General features: G+C 37.4%; 1 protein-coding gene across 2 annotated transcripts in view; it reads left to right on the forward strand.

Moving 5' to 3' along the window:
• The window catches only part of TRIM37 (tripartite motif containing 37), a 101,312-nt gene that overhangs the window by 84,360 nt on the left and 4,555 nt on the right, over positions 1-12,397 (forward strand). The window contains exons 23-24 of one of the 2 annotated variants that reach the window (XM_045513757.2): positions 537-647; positions 1,994-3,306. In XM_045513757.2, the coding sequence (XP_045369713.1) occupies positions 537-647; positions 1,994-2,076 (194 nt within the window). In that variant the 3' untranslated portion in view covers positions 2,077-3,306. Of the gene's footprint in view, positions 1-536; positions 648-1,993; positions 3,307-12,397 lie in introns of those variants that run through there. The other variant, XM_010951041.2, reaches the window with a different exon arrangement.

Raw genomic sequence — 12,397 nt, forward strand, 5'->3', positions numbered from 1 at the left:
TACTATAAGAATTCTATAGAACTTTTCTTTTAAAAATCAACTTATATGCAAAAAAACAAAATTGGAGGTCCAAATGTGATAGTAACTCATTTATTGCTAGAATTACTGGAATTTTTTATGCACACGCATAGATAAAAGTGTAAATGTGTGCCTGTGTTTGTGCATGTTTATATATGTTTTAGGTTAAAAACTACGTTGAATCAGGATTAAAAGTTCCTCTTATCTCTTATGACTAGAAGAAAACTGCTTTGGAAAAATATTCTCAGTATAATGAAATTAATACTGTTTTCAAATTATAACTTTTCAGGTATTATGAAAAGAGCATTTTTAATCTTTGAGAACAAAAATACACACTGCTCTAAATAACTAAAGAGAGCTGAAGTTTATGTGGTTACTTTTTTCCTTGTTTTGTTTTCTTAGTGTGTTGGCATTCAGTGTAACATTCAGGAGGAATCTCAGTTTAGTAGATAGGGAGATTGCCTTTTCCTTGCAGTGGTTTCTTACCAGAAGCATGTTCTCCCTTTCTTTCCTGCCAGGAATGAGTAGCGACAGTGATATTGAGTGTGACACTGAGAATGAGGAGCAGGAAGAGCACACCGGCATGGGCGGATTTAGCGACTCTTTCATGGCGCAGCCCCCAGATGAAGGTGCAACACATGATGTCATTTCACAGGGATTAATAAAACCATCTCTCCTGTTGCTGCTGCTGCTGCTTCTTCCTTTGCTTCTGTTTCTGCTTCTGCTTCTTCTGCTTTGCTGCTTCTGCTTCTTTTCCTATTTAAAATTACTGTCATTTGTGAGACAACATTCTGTGGGGTAAACTAAATGGTGAGTACTGAAAATATTTGGTAGGTAAACTTGGTAGTTGCCTGGTCAGACATCTATTAGGGGGAGCAGGTGTTGGCATCTGTCTTTGGTACAGCCTGTGACCTAAGAATGTCTTTCACGTTGTAAAGAGTTGTAAAAACAAGCAAAACAAAGAAGACTCTTCAGTAGAGACCATTTGTGTCCTGCAAGTACCTGAACGTTTACTGTCTACCATTTTATAGAAAATGTTTGCCAGCCCCTGAGGAGGTTTCAGATGTTTGTTTGTTTGTTCTTTTCAGAGATATATGTAGCCTGCCTCATAAGATAACTTTTTTAAAGATAACTTTTTCTGACCTTTTAGGAATGCATGCAGAAAATGGAATCACCGATTTTATTCCCTCTTCCTCCCAAAAAAGTCTTAGGGGAAAAACTCATGGAGAGAACCCATTGTTAGTAGTTTTGGTTTATTTTATTTTAAATGTACAACATAATGATTTGATATAGTGTACATTACAAAAGGATCACCACAATAAGTTTAGTTAACATCCATCACCTGTTTTAAATATTTTACCCAGGATTAATCTGAGTGTTCCTTTGTGAAAGTTCCTGGAATGAAAACATTGTCAGGCTTCTGCTAATTGTCAGTTTCAGTTTACATATTTCCCTGATATCCTAGTGTCTTTTTCAATAAAGAGCCAAGTGTTTGTTGATACTTAGGTATTAAGATACTTTTAGTAATTTTCTCTGCTTCTAAAAGAAGCAGCCAAATTTGGGGTAAGTTATTTTGAGTACTGATGGGTTTTTATAGTGATATTTCCATGTGCAGTTTAATTGGCTTTGAAATACATTTATATTTACAAAATCAGTCTTCAGAGTGTACATTATCATGGTTTCCTGTTTCCTTCTTCAGCTGTTCCCACATTGTCCCCAGGAGGACAAAGGGAGGCAATGCCTTTCATGTTCTAATTATGGGTATCTATTACACATTTTGTTTTCTCTTTATTTTTCCTTTCATGTTTGCTTATACTTGACTCAGGTCAAAAATTTTCTGAAAACAGAGATTTGTTCACAACCTAGCACATCTTTATCACTTAAATAACATACTTGATAAGATCATTTAGAGATATGGAAAAGAATATACTGGTCTTTAAAAAATGTTACCTGCTTTAAATTTTTTTTATCCTAGATACGCATTCCAGTTTTCCTGATGGTGAACAAATTGGCCCTGAAGATCTCAGTTTCAATACTGATGAAAACAGCGGAAGGTAATTTTCAAATCAAGAGAACTGACTTGCAAGCTACCTTGACACTGAAATTTGCAGTGGTTGGTGCTTAAATTTGTCATCAGTCAGATAATCAGATTTGGTCTTATTTTTTTCATTATCTCTACGTGAAATAGTAATTCTGAAACTTTAGAAAGTAGCACAATTCTAGTGATAAGACATTAGTATATAAGGAAAAATTAACAGTGTGGGAAGAATTTTGTGTATTGTAATGAAATAGCAGTGTAGTCCTCAATTAATTTAGTCAATTAGTATATTCATAAAAGGCAGTCTGTCTGCTACAACAGAAGAGCAATTAACTGCCAGAAAACGTACCTAGAGACAGTGCACGCGCTCAGTTACCCGCTCAGCATCGGTGCTCTTCTGCCCTTGGCTAGATACTCAGTTGTGTTTAAACGACCACCCTCATGTCTTGGGTTTTAATCACAGTTTATAGTTTCTTTAGCGCCTGTAGATTAGTGAACAGAAAAATTACTTATGTGTAGATTCTGCCCTGTAGACACTTCATGTGAATTTATTATGTTATTATTAGTAACACTAGGCTGAATCTCCTCTTTGGAATATGTTGACTGACTAGGGTGAATTTATTTATCTTTCCTGGTTTGTGCAAGTGCAGGCACACTGAGTAATGGCACACAATCTTTCTTTTGTGGCTTTTGCAAATTTTAAATGAATTAAGTTAATGTGGATTGGTTATGTTTCTGGTCATATGAACACATACACGTGAGATCATTTAAAATTATTTCATTTTTTTCCCTGTTTCTTCCTAAACAACTATAGTGCAACAAGTATTTTAAAGCCCTCTCTTCTCCTTTATTTTCACTAGTTGAACATTGATGTCAGTGTCAGTACATTAAAGATCGTACATACTACACAATATCTTACATGAAACTGTGGTATAAAGTTTACTTTCATACTCAGAATTAGTCCAAAATAATTGCCAAACTTTGCCATTGTGTTCCTGCATTTGTGTTTGAGCTGCTGTACCGTTTGTGAAAATTACACTGAAAGTTGACTAAGAGACTATAGAAAAGCATGAATATATATATTATAATATATATATGTATAAGAGGCATCTCATCTGCTTATTTTTTACTTAATGAATATTGTTCCCTTTTCCACATCTAATGTTTTGCTGAATGCTGTGATTCATGGTTTGCTTTTGTTCAAAACAGTTTGCACTTTTTGTTAATAAAATGAACTTGAGAAAATGTTATGCCTCTGCAGTTTATTAAAAGTGGGACAGGAGGCCCCCCTCCCCCCCCACTTTTTTCTATTCATGTTTCCTGTGTGTAGTAGTGTAGTAAAGGCTTTTGAGCTGTTAGTAAATGCACGGGGAAGTTAGAAGACTTACTTGTAGTCTCCATAATGTATATGGTTACTTTTTCTCCTTAAATTAGTTGGAAATATTTAAGTACTATAGTCACATGAAAAGTAAAAATCTAGCATTTGCTTACTGCGATAGTGCTGGTGTGCTGTTGTATTGTTATTAGGTAGTTTATCATGCAGATGTGGTGTTCTAAAAAATTACTAGTAAGTTCTTTAAAACATTCCATTTTGTATTAAAGGGAAATGTATTCATGTTCATTTCATTTTGATGAGACCATACTTTAAACCCAACTTTCTCTTATTTCTATACTATGTTGTAATGGCTGAAACTATAAGAATTTTGCACCTTTAGTGTTGAGAACAAGCCATAGTAAGAATTGATTTTGTAGGAGAGTGTGTGTGTGTGTGTGTGTGTGTGTGTGTGTGTGTGTGTGTGAGGCTTCTCAGAATCCATAAATGCAAGTGTGATTGACTCCACTTTGAATCTCTCGCTATTGCCTAGTCATTTCTTGACCTGTATTTGGTATAGAACTGAGTGCTTTTCCATATACCTTTATAATTCTTATTTTCAAAATATGGAAAACCACATGTGATTAAGAAATAAGAGAAACCTGAGAATAGACTATTCATTTAGGGAAATTCACTTGTAAGAGCTTTTACTAGCTTTTGGTGCTAGTGATTTAATCATGAGATTCTCGTGGGTCATTAATCCATAATAATGGCATTCTGAGGTGTCTTTCTGTCCTTTATTGGGGGGAAGTATTTGTTTCTCTTTTTAAGCATAAATGTTCGTAATCTTTACTCTTATTTTTCATGACCTTGAGGGTTTTTTAGTCAGTGGATTCCCCAGAATGGCACAGTGATATTTGAATGGCAGGACGTTTTGGATTGCAAGTATTTTTCTGACTTTTGCTCTCAGGTTATGTATAAAAACAATTAGGAGTGCTGCCCTTATTTTAGATAAATTGAGATTTGAATGAGACCCTTTTACACTGGTGGAGTTTGAGTTCACTGTGTCAACAAGACATTTATAGCTATAGGAAAATTTGAAGATACTTATTTCTTTATGCTTGCACAAAACCTGTATAGGGAAAATTGTTTGAACTTAATTGGTATATTATCGTCTCATGTATTTTAGGAACCCAAGCCATTTGTACCATATTCTGATTCCATATTTAAGAGCAGTCTTATCTTTTGAAAAGCAAAAAAAGTAAGCTTCTAAAGAAATTATTTGTAACTGCCCTCCTGGCATAAAATTCTCTTTTTTTGTAATTAAAGTCAACAACAGTTTTCATACACACACACCAAAAAAAACCCCAAAAACTTGTAGGTAGCTAAATGGTATGCTCAAGCAGTTCTCCTGTGATGATGAAAATCATGTCTTGTTGGGCTCCAGCTCACCTCAAGTACTGTGTTATCTGTGCATTATGAAACAGCAGGAAATACGCAGCGTATACAAATTCACAGTCCACTGAGGAAAACCTCTAGAATTCAGTTAACAAGTATCTATCTGGCATTCTCTGTAGGTGTAGACAAACTTCTGTCCTTGGCCCAAAGTGGCTGTTTTTGTAAATAAAGTTTTATTGGCACATAGCTACATCCATTTATTTACCGATTGTCCTACAAGGCAGAGTTGAGAAACAAATGACCCCAGAGCCTAAAATATTTACTCTCACACCCTTTTCTGATAAAGTTTGCTGACTTCTGCTCTGTCATTTATATTAATGGGAATTTCACGGGGTTTTTTTGGTTTGGATTTGAGAAAAAAGCATGATTTTTAAGTCAAAAAAATCAAACATACTTAGTTTTGTGATATGGGATGTTGGGCAGCTTCTATTTTATTCATTCTAGAATCATAATAAGACTGAAAGACAAAAAACTTCAAAGATGAAGGACCTGTTTGCTTTTACTAGTGGAATCGTTGAAAAGTAAGACCCCCACACACACACCGTGTGCTACATACTAAGTCTGCACCCAGCTCCTCAGTGTTAGCAGGAACCTTCGTGGTTCCCTCTTCCCTAATGCAGTACGCCTGCTAGATTTTAGGTGGCAGTGAGGAAGGGAAGAGGCATAGGAGAAGACACATTGATTGTTCCTGATCTGATCTGCAGGAGATCTGGTGCAAAAGAGATCTCTTCCCCAGCCTCTCACTTTTGTGACTGCCATCACCCACAGTGTAAATATGTTATGAGCAGTGGGCCCAGATTTCCAATCAGTTGCTCTACTGTACTTGGCCCATTTTCTGGTCCTTTCTAGAACACCCTAACAGAGTCCCAACCTTTTTTTATTTGTTTGTTTCCCTTTAAATTTTTTCTCCTTTTACTGAAGGGCGTATTTTCTCTTAGCTTCATTATTTAGTATTTTAGTATTTAGATGATCTCATTTGATCCTAGAAAACTTCTCCGTCACAGTGTTTTCTCCTGGGCCTAAAGATGAAGCAGCAGGGCCTGCATTGTACACGGGCATATCGTTTCTGGACAACTTAGACCCACTGTGTCATTGAATCCTTAAGTGACCTTTGAGGGAGATGAACTGTGTGTCATACCCATTTGGCAGAGAAACATGAGGTTCAGGGAGGTTGTTCAACAGCACTGGCAAGGACGGAGTGAATTCCTATCCTAGTACTTTTTCCAATTCATCATACTTCAGCCAAACCCAGCATTTTGATACTTAATAATTAAAAACTAAATATTGTCCCATTTAAAATTTTTTAATTTTGAGATAGTTTTAGATTTACAAAAGAGATGCAAAAATCTTGAGGGTGTTCACATATACCCTTTACCCAGCTTCTCCTTTTCTTAACATCGTACATAACCCTAGGCCAGTGATCAAAAATAAGAACTTTGCCTTGTTTGCAAACTGTTAACTAAACTACAGAATTTGTGCAGATTTTACCAGTTATCTCACTTATGTCCTTTTTCTGTTCCAGGATCCCACACTGCATTTAGTTGTCCCATTTCCTTAGTATCCCTCAGTCTGTGACGGTTCCTCAGTCTTCCCTTGTCTTTTACCACCTTGACGTTTTTGAAGAGGACCAATTATTTTATTGAATTTTCCTCTGTTTTGGTTGATCTGAAGTTTTCTCATACTCGGTTGAAGTGGTGCGTTGTTGGGAAGGCTTCCACAAGAGGTGGTGTGCCCTTCTTAGCGCCTCCTATCAGGGCTGCGTGATGCAGATACGTATGTATGAGTTCATGCATTTACTTATATTGACATACAGTTAATTTACAATGTCGTGTTAGTTTCTGGTGTACAGAAAAGTGATTCAGATATATAGATATATTCTTTTTTAGATTCTTTTCCATTATAGGCTATTATTACAAGATACTGAATATAGTTCCCTGTGCTATACAGTAGGTCCTTGTTATCTGTTTCATGTAGTAGTTTGTGTCTGTTAATTCCAAACTTCTAATTTATTCTTCCCCTGCCCTCTTTCCCTTTTTGTTTTCTAAGTCAGTGAGTGTTCCTGTTTCATAAATTAGTTCATTTGTGTCATATTTTAGATTCCACATATAAGTGATGTCACAGGTATTTGTCTTTCTCTTTCTGACTTACTTCACTTAGTATGTTAATTTCTAGGTCCATCCATGTTGCTGCAAATGGCATTTTTTTATTCTTTCTTACAGCTGAGTAGTATTCCATTGTATAAATATACCACATCTTATTTATCCAGTCATCTGTTGATGGATATTTGGGTTGTTTCCATGTCTTGGCTATTGTAAATAGTGCTGCTGTGAACATTGGGGTGCCTGTATCTTTTTGAATTAGAGTTCCCTCCAGATAAATGCCAAGGAGTGGGATTGCTGGATCATATGGTAAGTCTATTTTCAGTTTTTCAAGGAATCTCAATACTGTTTTTCTTGATGGCTACACCAAACTGCATTCCCATCAACAGTGTAGGAGGCTTCCCTTTTCTCCACACCCTCTCCAGCATTTATCATTCATGGACTTTTGAATGATGGCCATTCTGACTAGTGTGAGGTGATACCTCATTGTAGTTTTGATTTGCTTGTCTCTGATAATTAGTGATATTGAGCATTTTTTCATGTACCTATTGGCCATTTGTATGTCTTTATGGAGAATTGCTTGTTTAGGTCTTCTGCCCATTTTTTGATTGAGTTTGTTGTTTTTTGTTACTGAGTTGTATGAGCTGTTTGTATATTTTGGAATAAGCCCTTGTTGTCACATCTTTTGCCAGTATTTTCTCCTAGTCCATAATTTGTCTTTCAGTTTTATTTATGGTTTCCTTTGCTGTGCAAAAGCTTATAAGTTTGATTAGATATCATTTGTTTATTTTTGCTTTTATTTCCATTGCCTTGGGAGACTGACATAAGAAACAATTGGTACAGTTTCTGTCCAAGAATGTTTTGCCTTTGTTCTCTTCTAGGAGTTTAATGGTGTCATGTCTTATATTGAAGTCTTTAAGCCATTTTGAGTTTATTTTTGTGTATGGTGTGAGAGAGTGTCCCCATTTCATTGATTTTCTTGCAGCTATCCAGCTTTCCCAACACCATTTGCTGAAAAGACTGCCTTTTCTCCATTGTATATTCTTGCCTCCTTTATTGAAGATTAATTGACCATAAGTGTGTGGGCTTATTTTTAGACTCTCTGTTCTGTTTCATTGATCCATATATCTGTTTTTGTGCCAGTACCACACTGTTTTGATTACTGTAGCCTTGTAGTTTTTTGTTTTTTGTTTTTTTTGATTGCCTGAAGTCTGGGAGGGTTATTCCTCCAGCTTCATTTCCTTCAGTATTGCTTTGGCATTTCTGGGTCTTTTGTGATTCCATATAAATTTTAGGATGATTTGTTCTGGTTCTGTGAAAAATGTTATGAATAATTTGATAGGGATCACATTAAATTTGTAGATTGCTTTGGGCAGTATGGCCATTTTAACAATATTAATTCTTCCAATCCAAGAGCATGGACTATCTTTCCATTTCTTTGAACCGTCTTCAGTTTCCTTTAGCAATGTTTTATAGTTCTCAGCATGTAAGTCCTTGGTCAGGTTTATTCCTGAGTACTGTTTTTGGGTTTTTTGGATGCAGTTTTAAAAGTAAACTTTTTTCCTCTCCCTTTCTGATATCTCGCTGTTAGTGTAAAGAAGTGCAGCAGATTTTCTCTGTATTAATTTTGTTTCCTGATGCAGGTGTTTATTATTGATGTTGTTGATCCTGATTACTTGGTTAAGGTGGTATCTGCCAGGATTCCCCACTATTTACTTTTTTCCCTTTGTAATTACTAAATAATTGAGGCAGATACTTTAAGACTATGCAAATACTCTGTTTCTGTTTAAGGTCTTTAGCCACTGATTTTAGATCTACCAGTGGATCTTGCCTACAACAATGATTACTGCAGTGTTTTCTTACGGTGGTTTTCTATTTCCCTAATTTCTTCTACGTCTATTATTAGAATTCTGTAAAGAAAAGTTGTCCTTTCTTCCCCACTTAGTTTTTTATTCAGCTGCCTATTTATGTCCGTGTGGACTCACAGGTATTTATTTTATTCTTTGAGTTACCCAGCACAGTCATTGTTTTACAGTTCAGTTTGATCCAGTTTGTGCTGCTGGAAGCACTCAGTTTGGCATCGTGTATCCTTTGGATGTGTTCTATCCTTCTCCTTCCTTCCTCCCCCTCTTCACTCCTCTCCTCCCTTCACAAAGGTCTTCAGGCTCACTTGTATTTTCTCTGCCTTTTCGGGAACAGTGGTATTTAGCAACAAAGATTTGGGTGCAGATTTGCTTACTGTTAACTAGAGTGTTGCTTTCCATGGGTATACAAGCACACACATTTAAATGTACTTCCCTGTGCCTGTGCATGTGCATGTGAATACATGTATTGAGAAGAAAAACCACCCGTCATGTCAGAACACTTTTCCAAAGTTACTTAGATCCTAGGATCCAGTTACATTAGTAACTTTCTCCCCTGTTCTCTCTTCAGTGTGATTATGTGATTCATTTGTAATACAGTTAGATTCATCTGTTGTAGTCTTCATTTTGTCCTCCCACACATATCCTAGTTCATTTTTAAATTTGCATACATTAACATTCAGTCTTTATGGTATATACTGTTCTGTGGGTTCTGACAAATACAGAGGCATGTATCCACCACCACAGTGCTACACAGAACAGTTCAGTCACCCCCCAAATTCCCGTTTGCTGGCTCTTTATAGTTAAATCCCCTACTACCACCCGCCTACCCCTGGCAACCATGATGTGTTCTCTGTCCTTTTAGTTTATCCCTTTTCCAGAGTATCATATAAATAGAATCACACAATATGTAGCCTTTCACTTAGCAAAATACAGTTATGTTTTATCCACCTTGTGTGAACCAGAACTTTATTCCTTTTTACTGCTGTGTAGTATTTTACTGTATGGATGTATACAATTTGTTCATTTACCTATTGAAGGACATTTGGGTTATTGCCAGGTTAGGGTGATTATAATCCTTATAAACATTTGTATATAGATTTTTGTGTGACTGTAAGTTTTCATTTTCTAGGGCAGTATTTGCCTTAGAGTGGGGTTACTGGGTATATGATAAAGAATGTGGCTGGCTTTTGTCCCTGGTTCCTAAGATGTAGTATCTTAAGTGCTTGGAATTTTCTGAGTAATAGGAGTCTTTGCTCCGTATGGTGGATCCTGATAGCTTGTGTTAATGAGGTGACCTGGGACAGGGACTAATCACTCCACAAAGACCAGCCACGTGGTTACAGGATTGGGCCTCTGAGTCACATGGTATCAGCCTCATTGCCAGTGAGTCCGTCATGCTTACGTGATAGAGCCCCAGTGAGAAACTCTGGACACTGAAGCTCAAGTGAGCTTCCCTGGTTGGCAGTGCTCTGTGTTGTCACACAGTGATGTTTCAGAGGGTAACACGCCCTGAGCACAAGGAAGCTTCAGGTTTGGACCCTCCTGCACGTCACCCTATGTGTCTCTCCCTTTTGCCTGGTTCTGATTTGTGTCCCTTAGCTATAATAAAACTGTAATTGTGAGTAAAGTGTTTCCTTGAGTTTTGTGAGTTGTTCTAGTGAATTGTCAACCCTGGAAGGGATACTGGGAACCCCCAGATTCGTAGCCAACTGGTTGGAAATAAACTCCAGGTAGTTGGTGTCAGAATCGTTGCACTGAGTCATGTGCTAAGCATATGCTTAACTTTGTAAGAAACTTCCAAATTTCTAGCAGTGGCACTGCCATTGCATCCCCACCAGCCACGCACCAGTGTTTCCAGTTAAGCGTTTGTGAGACTGATACTGCCCCACGGCTCTTAGACGTGCTGTTCCGGACTTATTTTGCTTTTGTTTTTTCTTTGCTCTTCTTTTTTCTCTTATGTTTATTAGGGTAATTTTTATTGACTTATCTTTAAATTTACTAATTTTCTTCTCAGCAATGTAGAATCTATCAGCTAGACAATTGAAGGCATTCATCGTCTCTGTTACAGTATTTTTCACTTCTGGCATTTCTGTTTGTTCTAGTTTCCATCTGTTTGCTGAAATAACTCATGTGATCTTACGTGTTGTCCACCATTTCCACAACATAGTAACCATGGTTATTTTAAATTCTGTTGGCTCCAAAATCTTTGTCATATCAGAGTCTGGTTCTCATGATTACTTTTAAGAGTACATTGTTTCTTATTTTGTTATGCCCCTGTATATTTTGTTAGGGACACATTTGGTGTGGATGGTAGATGGTTTGGTGAATAATTTTTACACCTGAAAGGGGGCAGGCCTTCACTGCGGAGTTTGAATTCATCTAGTTAGGAGTTGTGTTCAGTTTGAGGTTTGTCGTTCCTGTAATTAACCCTATTGCCTTAAGTTCCCATAGCAACACATTGCATTTCTGATTGGGGTTGGATTACCGGAACAATGTCTCTTCTGCCCCTGAGTACAGGGCTTCCCTTTGTAATGTGCCTCAGAGAGTCATTACACCTCTGCATGCTTTTGTTGCTCTCCTGTCCTGCCAGATGTGTTCTTTTATTTGAAGCTCAACCGGAGGCAGAAAGGGACTGACATTCTTGGGTTAAGCTGCAGCGTTAGGCGCTGTGTGTTCCAGTTTACCGTCTGTCCACTTGCCCCTCCACAGCTTGTGATCGGCCCAGTGATCCTCCTGCCTCCCCTGGAGGAGTCGGCTTTTTCTTCCCTGCTCCCTTGGTCAGCTGCAGTGACTTTTCATCAGTGCCCTAAGGGTGGCAGTATTTGTGGCCCCTTGCCCTATAGAGTAACACTTCTGTCCTGTGGAAGAGATGGGCGAAAGGATCTGATAAGAGTTTCTTGACCTTCCCACATCCCACTGCTGGGTCTAGACACCACTGACCCTTCTTAGGGCTCTTTCCAATCTTTTCTATGAACACCTGGTAGAATTTGCAAGAGAGTGATGACTCCACTAATTGCTGCGGTCCCCGGGACTTCACACTGTCCTGCCAGCCCTATTCTGCCTGCTCCAGCTCACTGCGGAGCTAAACTGTTTTTCCAGTGTCTGCTTACAACTACCCTGTGAAAACTAGTAGTTCACCCTATGTAAACCAGGCTCCTCTCCCAGTGGGCACATGCCCCTCTTTAGATTTGGGCCAGTTTAACCTGATTTGTCTGATGGGTTTGAAAAAGTCCTAATTTGAAGTTAATCTGGCTTTTTCTTTTTGATAAGAAGGGAAGCAATATTCCTTTAAGCTCTACATTTCAGTGTTGGAAGCTAGAAGTACTGGGTTTTTTTTAAAAACGTGATAAGTTTAATTAATTTCAGATTCATAATCAGAAAGTAATGAACTATTTTAAATTTTATATCCAAAAGAATTTTTTATTTTAATCATAAAGGTGATAAGATTATAGAAAGCTTGGGAAATAGGAACCTGAAAGAGCCGTGTGTGTGTGTCTGTGTTCCTTTTAGTCTTTTTATTGTAATGTTTTTAGATTTCCCTTCATTTATCTCTAGTTCTCACATCAGCCAATATATGGCTTCACAGTCTTACAGAAGTTTCAGAAAA

This window comes from Camelus bactrianus, chromosome 16 (assembly GCF_048773025.1).
Source record: "Camelus bactrianus isolate YW-2024 breed Bactrian camel chromosome 16, ASM4877302v1, whole genome shotgun sequence".
NCBI classification, from domain to species: Eukaryota; Metazoa; Chordata; class Mammalia; order Artiodactyla; family Camelidae; genus Camelus; species Camelus bactrianus.